The sequence below is a fragment of the Pyrgilauda ruficollis genome, unplaced genomic scaffold (assembly GCF_017590135.1).
Source record: "Pyrgilauda ruficollis isolate IOZ18807 unplaced genomic scaffold, ASM1759013v1 scaffold53, whole genome shotgun sequence".
NCBI lineage: Eukaryota > Metazoa > Chordata > Aves > Passeriformes > Passeridae > Pyrgilauda > Pyrgilauda ruficollis.
In genome coordinates, this window is record NW_024526933.1 from 2900911 (window position 1) to 2911680 (window position 10770).

The following is a 10770-nucleotide window of genomic DNA, read 5'->3' on the forward strand; positions in this document are numbered from 1 at the left end:
TGAATTTTCACAGAAGTTCTTTGTCAGCATTTTACTGCAGGAATAAAGGGATAATCAAATGTCATAGCTGTTTAATGTCAGATATTCTGAGCCAAAGAATCAGAAATTCATTGCTGAACCTCACAAGGGTAGGGCAGGCTTGGCAGATAAGTTGGCTGCGTGTCAGCTGGCTTTTTCTCCTGGGGTGCAGAGGGTGGCAGAAAATCCTGAGAAAAGGTAATTTCAGTTCATCCTGTTGTCATGGCATGTGACTTGTTGATGCTTCTTCATTGATGTGAGATTTGGTCAGGGATAGGATTTGACTGATTAAGCGTGATATGTATGGCCCTGGAAAGAGGCAGGCAAGCTCTTGTGTGAGAAGGCACCCAGTTTATTTCTGTACCAAAATAGCCCTTTCTTCAGGATCACTGAAGAAACAGGTTTCAGTAGTTAGACTTTTCACATGTGACTGCGGGGGTGCCTTTCCCTCTACCTGAGTGGCCTACTCTCATTACAGAGGCAGTGGAGGTTTAGTGGAGGTTTAGTGGAATACACCCTTTTCTCTTTGGCTAGGAAAAGGCTAAATTTGATGGCTTCAGAAGTGGAAAGGGTAAGGCAGTGAGGAATGAATTTTGGATTTACAAAGAAGTGAAAAATCGTGTGAGAAAACAGCTAAAATGTCTGCCCAGAGATTCCCATAGGTAATGGTTTCAGTCCTCTTTCTAAAATGGGGGAGACAGAACTACTGAAGTGTAGTACTGAAGTGACCTTTTATCCTGGGAACCTGCGCTATGTGAGAGCTGCAACATGAATGAAGCATTAGAAACAGGAAGTGCTACCCAGTTATGCCTTAAAATAAAAGTTACAGCTCTTGTCAATAGTTTTTATAAACAGTATCAAATAAGTGGATAAAAAGTAAATAATAAATACATCATTGTAAGTAAATAGAACCTGCATAATTTGGAGATGATACGTTAGTAAAATATATCTTATTTAAGAAAGTTGACTTAGGGAAGACCCTAATAAAGAGGTGGTCAACTTAATTTTTAGTGTGGCTTTGCAACAGGTTTTAATGACAATTACTTGAACTAGATTCCTTTTCTTTGTTTATTTGTATATGTGTTTGTTTGTTGCATTTTTGGGGGTTTTTTACCACTTTCAGTTTGGAAGATAAATTATCTGAGAAGGAACTTGAGGAGTTTTACTGAAACCCCTGTGCAGTACAATTTCAGTCTCCTGAACAAAATTGTGTAGTTGGAGGCAATTTTTACTCAAAGCAGATTATCTGTAAGGCAGGGCAGGTTATCTCCTATCCTTTTTATATATAAATGGGATGGTCTCAAATGAGCTAACGGATAATATAGCCACTGCTTAAATAATTTCTGTCTGTTTGTGTTCCCTAGTATCTGTGGCAGTGTTTCTTTGGCCAAGCTGTAACTTTCTCAGTTGTTTGCTTGCCCAAGAATTTCAACCTTTTGCTTTTATAAAAGCATACACAGTTATAGTTAGTGCAAGATGACTCTGACAAATCTATGTATGTTTTTGTCCAGTGTTTTAAGCTGGAGTAATTCCTATTTTTAAGATGTATGTGCTTATGTAATAGAAAAATCTGTCTTAAAACAGAAAGAAAATGGAGTGTTAGTTGGTTAATAACTAAACAGCTTTATTTAGAGCTTTGTAATTTGAAGAATAATGTATACTTCTTGGCTGAAGAAAATACAGCATGTTCAATTACTATCTTTTTATCCAACTACTTAAATTTTTAAAAAATCAGCATATACCTTTTGAATCTATTTGACATTAAGAATTACTTAGCTAGAAATTTAAGGTAAGTAAAAGGATTTTGCATGTGTAATTAATAGGTAACTTCTTGCTGTTAAGTCCAGGCTCAGTATTTTTGCAGAAGAATTCATGCCCAACAAAAAGCGAAAAAAGGTCTTATGTTCAGTTTCTGATGACTTCTACTATAGAGAGTGATCTTAAGGAGCTAAAATATTTACAGAACAGAACCATGTTTAAATACAGCATTTTTGTTTTACTGATTGAAGGAAGATGGAGTTCTTCTGAATATCTTTACTGCACTAACCAAATATTCTGCAGTAACATTTGCTTATCAAGCATTAATGATAGATTAGTTGCTGATACTGGGCTTCATGGTGTTGACACAAAAAGATCTTGTTCTGCCTGGCTTTAGTGGAAATAAAACGCTTTTCAAAACAGCCAAGTAGTCATGCTGCAACTCTGGCTTATTGGTGACTTACCTACTTCTGTCTGTGGTCATTTTTCCAAATGACTGAATGAACATTTGACAACATAGTGTTTTACTGCCCTCCTTAGATAAATGAGAAGCTACAGTCTTGACAGTACCAATGATAATTGGTAACAGAAAACAATACTGTCAACTGTGAGACTTCCTGTACCATAAGATTGCCCAGTCATTCGTATGATACCAGACACAAAGAGGTTTGTATTTCTGAATGTGCATATGCTTGTTCTTTCTCTGCATATTTGGCTTTTTTTTTGAAACAAAAACCAAAAATGCAACCAAAAAATCCCCATAGAACAAATGGGTTTCCTCTCAAGTCTTTCTCTTCGCTCATTCTCAGAAATTCATGCACAAACAGCTCAGCTCTGCTCTTTCCCCACTGGCCCTGGCTTTACACCCTCATTTAGTGTTTCTAAGATGACAGTGGGGAAAGAATAACTCCATATATCACGGCAAGCAGGGTCTTGACTGCATGAGCAATGACCATGAACAGAAGAGCCTGAGTGCTTCAAGGGGTACCATATGAACCACTGGGCTACATTAGGGGAAGCATGGCCGTCCCATCTTTTCAAGCCTCTTCTACCTTCACTCAACTCCAGAAACACGGAGGACATAGCCAGAGAATCACCATTCTCTACAGGCAGCTCCAGATTCCCCTCCTTGAGTATGGGTGTTCTTAATTTCACCTGTGTGAAAGCCCCTGGGTACATCCCTCAGTTCACTGACCATCTTTCATTTTCACCTGGAATTAATGGTGAATCATAAGTTGAGTCCTGTGTCTCTAGGTATAGTGCAAACCTACTCTCCCAAATACTTAATTCATGTAGTCTGGGAGTAATTTATGGATAGGTGGTGACATGGCATTCCTGAGCTCCCTGTTCCACATGCAATAGATAAGGGGATTCACTGACAGGGACGGCACCAAGCTCAGGACTGCCAGCCACTAGATCCAGAGATAGGGAGGAGATGGAAGCAGGTTTCAGGCAGGCAAACATGCCAACTCTGACATACAGGGAGACCATGCCCATGTAAGGGAGCCAATGCCAAGGTAAGTAAAGTCATACATAAAATTTTAATTGCCCAGTTGGAAGATCCTCAAGATGGTGTGTATCTTAGGCTTAATATCTAAGAGGGTCAGATACTTATAGCAGTCTAGCACTAGAATTTAGTACATTCTTAAGCAAGCTCCATCATGTTAAACAAGTATTATTTTCTAGTTGGTTAATTTGCACTTTTCTTAATCCTGCATTTAATATAGTTACAGACCAGTTCTATACAAGCCTTACTCAGCTGATGTCTAATAATGACCAAATTCAGTTTTCTTGCCCTGTAGACTATTAATAGTAAATGGTATCTGTTTATTTGCTCTGCTGACCCTGCAGAACAACAGTGGATAAATGTGGTGTTACAGTTCTGTAACACTCTGAGAATAACCAAGGACAGTAATCTGATCATTAGCTGCAGTTAAATAAGTTATGTTAAAATTCTCCTGATGCTGTTATATAGAAACATTACTGCATATTCAGAATTGTACAGTACATCTGTTATTTCAGTCCAAATATTTCCGTGTGTGTTGGGATTTTTTTCGCCATGCAAAATTCTTACCTAAATTCTACTTCCCTTTCCAAATCCAGGTGCAGTTATATAGACCAGTGCTTATCTGCTGCATTCACTTTACAGGTTGATACTCAACTGCCAGCCTTGAAGCAAACAGGGTTCAAGCAGGCTGACTTGGAACAGCAGAAAACAAATGAAGATGTTCCTAAAGCAGTACCTACAGTAAAAAAGACAGACCTGATGCAGGCTAAAGGTGAGATGGAAATCCTTGTCTGACTAACAACTGGTTAAGAACGGTTGTTTTTCAACTGAACATTTAGGAACATTTTTGTACACCAGATAAGGATGAAAAAGTGACACCAACAGTCTGAACATCAGTCAGGTTTCCAGCTGAAGGAAAACTTACTCAGATTTGTTGGTGCTGTTTTGTTGTAGTAGGTATGTTGCACACAGCAGAAAATAGAAATATTTACAATTCTAGAGTCATCTTCCTCATTTAATATGGAGAAAATACCCAACTTTTGGAAGGAATAATTTTCAAGCATACTTAAAATTTGCTTTCTTAGTAAGTTTGACATAGTCAGCCTGGTACCCCTCCTCCCTGTGGAATAGGTGAAAGTTAGGCTTACAACAAAACACATCCATACTTCCCATGTGTTGTCATTGAGCAAAATGCAAGTGTGATAAATGATACACATGGGTTTAGGTTAGTTAGCCTAATGGTTCCTTTTGGCACTAAACTTCAGAAACTATTAATTTGAATGGATGTATCCTTGTATGTCTGTTTTGCATAGTAGTGTGTGTGACAGAAATTCAATTCTTAAATTTATTTACTCTTACATGCTATCTTAAATTACAATCTTGTGAGCATGCAACTCTCATTTTAGAGAGCTAGCAGCTGAAGACAGCATCTACATATAGTTTAGTTGAGAAATTTTGTGCATTTTTAAAATTAAAAATGCAGATACGTGTGAAAAGATATATGTTAATGTCAACTAAAAATTATAGTACTCCTTCACTTGAACAAGAACCGGCTTGGATACTTGCAAATCTGCCTATGTGATGCTTTGTCCTGAGCTACTTTTGAACCCCAAATCAATTTTATTGTTGATAATGACTTGTAACACACAGAAACCTAATGCTTATATAGGTCACCACAATTTCTATTTAAACTTCTCTGTTTCACTTGCCCAATTTATTAACCACACATAGCAATATTTTAAGGATATAGAAGCATGAATCTGTTGACAGTAAATAAAATTCCCTTATTTAGCTGTTCCCAGTAGGAAAAACACAAGTTGTCTTATCTTTGGTACTTATCTTTGGTATTGGAAGATATTCTTTCAGAGGAAAACCAATAATTTAGTGAGAAATATAAAGCATGCTTTATTAAAGGTTTTTAACTTGTGCCACACTGGAAAGAATTTTTTTTTTAAACTCAGAATCATTTTTGTTGTTTTCAGAAAGAACAGACAGCCTAACTGACATGAGAAAACAGAAGCCTAAGGCAGAAGAGGAGCAGCTTTCTAGTCACTTGGAAAAACCTCAAGAGTCGCTCAAGGCTGCTGCAGGCCACAAGGAGATGCTGCCTATGTCAGAGAAGGACCCAAATCCACCTGAGGATGAGAAAAATGTAGCTGGGCAAGATATGTCAGAGCCAGCAGCACAGCAGGCTGCCAGTGAGGAAGTTGAGAGGGAACAGTTCCTAAATTACGATGATAAGCAGGATGACTTGCTCCCTGGAAAGGCTGGTTTGTAGCATGTCATGTGTTGTTAAAAACAGTAACAAAATGAAAAGTAAAGGAATGAAAGTGTGGAATAGGGTACAACAGTGGTGGAAGCTGGCCAGACTTAGTACAAGATTTCATAAAGGCCAATGTGATATGGAAGGTGTCAGTCCCGAGCAGTCACCTACAATCCATGAGTTAAAGATGGAAGCTTCTGACTGTGCAACATGAAGCTGCCAAGCTGAATTCGTCTGCATCACCCTAACAGCCCTACTGTCTCTCCAGTGGCTCTACAAAGTGTTTAGGGAAATTCACCCCAAAACTTTTTGGTATTGTGGCTTTAAAAGAATGTGATGCATCTGAAAAGAATGAGATATTAATCATCCAAAGCATTGATGAGTAGAGCACTTACGTGTGGATGTTTTGCAGTTAGTCTTTTTACAGTGTCAGTGTGTGAATACTAGCTATTCGTATTTCAAAATAAGCTACCATGAGTCAAACTGGTAGCTCAGACTTCAGATATCTGTAGTTTACTGTTGTGAGTCTTCAAAAACATGGATCAGATATTGTAAAGGTGCCAGTTTCTGGCATCTATCAAGTGACCCTGAGCTACACATCTCAACAGCACCAAGCAGAAGAGTATTGATACTGTGGCTAAACCTGACCAATGTCTAGACATTCCTCTGTCTTGAGGGATTTGGTGTCAGTAGCCCAAAGTAATCAAAAGGCAGCCTTATGGCAGTCAGAGCAGGAATTGATGCCCACAAAAAATGCTGTTTATGCTTTTCTAGTAAACACATCCTTAGAATTTTAAATTTCAGTGTTAATATTGTTGCTAACTTGGCAGAGATAAATAATCTCATCTGCATTGCTAAAGCAGTATTTTTCCAACTGGTCCAAAAAGATACTGGCCAGATCAGGCTATACCCCAAAGAGATGTAATTACAAGTTACCTAAACTGTTTTTAATTTTCATGGAAGTAAATAGCAGAAATATTAGATTTTAAAAAAATCATCCAACAATTAGTGCAAGGAAAAATCTGCAGCCCATGAAAACTCAGTTTCAAAGGCCTGCATTTCTGTGAGATAAAAAGGCTAGGAGGATGTTCTTCAGGCTTTACTATTGAACCTTACTGCACAGGTTCCTTGTAGCCAAAGGAGCTTAAGGTAGAAAGACTTCTTCAGTAGTCCACAGCATCCTCTTTCAAGAAGAGCTGCTTCTGAAATTTTTAGACGTTTAGGTCCATAACAATAAAAATCTATTGGATGTGGTGGTCTGAACATGAATGACATAAGGCTTGAAATTTTCAAGCCTCTTTCTTAGCCACTTACTAACTGGAAGGTTTGTCTTAACATTTAGAAGAGAGGCTGTGATCCATCTTAAGTGAGGTTTACACCTCTCTGCTGTTACCTTTTTTTCTGGTTGATTATTTGAAAAATAAGGACAGTAGTTTGGCAATCAGAAATGTTTCCATTTATGTCTGAGTCCTCTGTCTAAAGAAATGTGATAGTCAATAAATGTTGCTTGAGAGGAGTTAATGGTTGGGTGAAGGAAATCTTCTGGGAGAAAAGTACTTTTGTGACAGCTTGGCACATCATGTAACACTTTATGCTATAGTTGTAGCATTCTGCTATATGGACAAGCTAAAACAAGAAGAGGTTTTCAGCAATTACTTCAGGTTTTGCCCTTCCTTAGGCTGTCATTCCGTGTATTCTGAAATTGTGCAATGCCTCCGCTTTATATTCATCAGAGTGCTAGCTGATTTTGCTATGCTTTCCAAATCCCAAAAGATTATCTTTTATCTACTTTGGCAGGATTTACAGCCAAAGTTGCTCTGAAAATTAACACTTCAAAGAAAAAATAATATAAAAACCTACTCAGAAGAGCAATTCATTCAGCAGCAACGTAATTCTGTGGAAGATGTTTGCAGTCACTCTTCTTGTGTGCAGATGGTATAGCATAAAATGACTTAATTTTAATCTTCCAGACAAACAGGAGCATGAAGCAGTGAACCAGGACAAGGATGTCGATTACAATTTAGATGTGAACGAAGCTGAATCAGAAACTGACAAGCAAGCAGCACTTGCTGGGAGTGAAAATGGTAAAAAAGAAAAAAACCCAGTTTTAACCTAAATATGCTTAAAATGTTAAGATCATATTTTGCATGGTATCCTGGAGTAAGTGATACCTAGCTAATTTGTTTGTTTTTTGAACTTTCCTCCATGTTTACAGTGTGACCTATTTTCTCTTTAGCACCATTGAACCTACTCGTTAATTGGTATCTATAACTTTACTGTACTACATAGTATTTAACAGTTTTTACAAAATTTCTTGTTTTCTAGATAGAACTTTCTATATGAAGAACTACTGCCTCTTAAGAGATTTCTGTACCTTTTCCTTTTTTTCCCCTCATTAGTTCAAAACCATGAAGATACAAAGAACCGCTTACCTGACGATGGTGAAGGACGACAGAAGTTGTGAACAAAGGAAGTTCATGATACAACTGAATCACCTCTTCCTCCAAATGCAGCAATGATCCAAGTAAAGTGATCTTAGAAGGTTTTGATTGTCTTCTAAAGGCTTGACTAAGGGCCCAAACGAAGTAGTATTTTCTTGTGAAGTTTTAGTACTGTTGCAGTGAGGAAAAGAAGTAAATCTCTGGAGGCTTGTTTCAAAGCAGTTGGCCTCTGCAATGACTTTCTCCTTCCTATCAATTATAAAATTGCAATCAGGTAGCAATAAAGTTAGTAGCTTTGAAGTTGGCTACCTTGTACAGTCATACTTCAGTAAGCCTATGTGTGGATTGGTGGCAGATGATGAGCAGTCCTCTGACAAGGATGGATCTCTCTGCTGGGCAATGCACAGTAGAGAAATCCCCAGCTTAGTTTTAAGAATTTAAGGGGCTGTGTTATTGTAACAAAACATGGGAAGGATGAAAACTAGTCCATGCTGCAGTCTACCCTTGTGCCTGTTCTGGCACTTTTTTACTGCAACACAGACTGAGAAAGCACAATTGCAGTCTTCAGATACTATGCAGAATGATACATGTACCTGGGCCTCTAAATTAAATTCCTACAATACACTGTTGAGATGTGTTCTTAGCTTCAAAGTTAAAAAAAAAAAAAACAACCAAAAAGGATTCTGACAATAGAAGCTTCTTGCTAAGAGACTAGCCAGGAAGATTTTTCTGAAAGCTTTGTTGGATTCCACAAGGTCAGTACTACAGTTTGGCTTGGTTACCACTACTGGGCACAAGTGTAGTGTAAAAATTCGAACTCATAAACTTTTCAGGACAGAAGCCCTCTGAAATGGTGTGCTGCAACTACCCTTTACTCCACCCAGACACTGTCTTTTGTGAAAACAGAAGAATGCAAATGCTTGCTTTGTACAACAGCGATCTCAGCTGTTCAGTGTGACTAATCTTCTCTTCTGGACTTAAGGAGGTAACCAGATTATGCATTTAGAAGACAAGGCAGTGTCTACCACAGGTGAAGTTTTAGTTGTTGTGAAGTTGTACATTAATCACAATGTATCATCTTGTTAATGTTCTGCAGTTTTTTCTGTAACTTGTTAAATGTAAACTAAAAACTATTTTACTTGCTGTGAGCTACAAAATGCCCTCTACTTACCACAAAGGCACCCTTAACTGCAGTCCAACCACCATGTATAACCAGCTGGTTTGAAGAAATTTTAATATTTGTGTCTGCTCCCAAGACTGACCCCTGTGTTTGGAACATTGTGAGTGTGAACCAGCCTCTGTCGAGACAGCACAGCAGCCAGACAGCTGTGACTAACTTGCCAACCAGCATTCCATTTAAGAAATTTTGCTTTGCTTTCCGTTAAAGCACTTCACATTGTAACTCCTTTTGTGCTGTGTCACTCTTCAGTGTACTAGTTTATAGCTCCTGTACCTTAAGATGAAGCTCGTTCTTTTGGGTATGAAAAGAGAATTAGTTGTCATCAAATGAAGGTTAGAGTTTAAGTCAAAAGATACTTGTTAAGCCTAAACACAGAAACAGTTCATTAACAGTTTTTCACCATTTAAGTAAGACCTAACTGGTCTAGTCTACTACAGTCAATATAGCAGGGAAAACATGCTTGTAAACAGGACAGAAGAGGAATGAGCATCTCTTTTGGCAAGTATTGGGAAACTCAGGTTACTGGGATTTTTTTTTTTTTTTCTTGCAAGTAATGACATGTTTGAACATCAAAGTGTTTACCCATAATTTGGATAAAAATATTTACCCATTTTCTGTGCATTTTCCTAGGACTTAATCTGTAAACAATTATGCAGCTGAGATTTAAGTTGATCAGGAATTTAATATTGATTGTTAAAAAGCATATATTCTAACAGTAAAAAATAGACAGTGAAACACTATATTCAAGTTGAATGAATAGCTTTACCAGTATCAAGTTAAAAATTCCAAAGAATCAAACACTTAAGGGTAATTAATATATTGCCAGAGGATTATTTTAAAACTAATTGTTTTGGCTGTGCTTCTGTACATTTTTGGGCTTCTCCTAGCCAGCTGGATGTTGTCCTCCATAAATATGACCACCTCTGTACAAAGCACACTTGTAAACCTCTGAGGGCAAAGGGTCTGAAAACATGCATAAGAGCAATGTTCAAAATGAAGGAATACAGTTCTATTCACGATGACTTCAAGTGCTTCAATCTAATTTGGGCAGTCGATTTCTAGTAGGCAAGAGCCTATATGTCTACTGTACAGAATTTTAGAATTAAAAGAGATTAATTTGGAACTGTGGTGTACATAGTGTTGTCTCTCACTAAAATTTTTAGTTGTGTGAGGCATTACTACTTTTCTCTAATCATCTTGGTGGTATATTAGCACTTTGGTTTGGTTTTCTTTACAACTAAACTTAATCCATTTTAGGTAAGCATTTAAAAGTAATCTTCTTTAGTGTACTGATGTTATTTTGTACAATTCATCCAGTTCTAATTGTAATGAAAAGGGGAAATATTATTATTGCTATTTTCTTGGTTCCGCAAATCACATTTGATTTGCTTTGTCTTTTACTTGCTGCTTGCTTTGGAGAAATAACCAAGGCTGTCCTTGAGCTAATGTCTTGTAGTTCAGGATCTTTAAGATGAGAAAGATTTTGTGACTATTTACAAGAAGCCAGATGAATGTTCTGTGCCATTTTACCTCTACATTTTCCAGGCTTTTTATTCCTTTGGCAGCTATATGGAAGCATTCAAATATATTAATCATGATGATA

The 10770-nt window shown here is 37.5% G+C and overlaps 1 protein-coding gene across 6 annotated transcripts in view; it reads left to right on the forward strand.

Annotated features, from left to right (window-relative positions):
- GOLM1 (golgi membrane protein 1) overlaps window positions 1–10340 on the forward strand; it is a 35771-nt gene extending 25431 nt beyond the window's left edge. For 5 of the 6 annotated variants that reach the window (XM_041480705.1, XM_041480706.1, XM_041480709.1 and 2 more), the window contains 4 exons: window positions 3926–4055; window positions 5266–5553; window positions 7517–7630; window positions 7946–10340. In XM_041480705.1, the coding sequence (XP_041336639.1) occupies window positions 3926–4055; window positions 5266–5553; window positions 7517–7630; window positions 7946–8010 (597 nt within the window). In that variant the 3' untranslated portion in view covers window positions 8011–10340. The remainder of the gene's footprint in view (window positions 1–3925; window positions 4056–5265; window positions 5554–7516; window positions 7631–7945) is intronic. The other variant, XR_005956241.1, reaches the window with a different exon arrangement.
- Window positions 10341–10770: the final 430 nt, after the last annotated feature.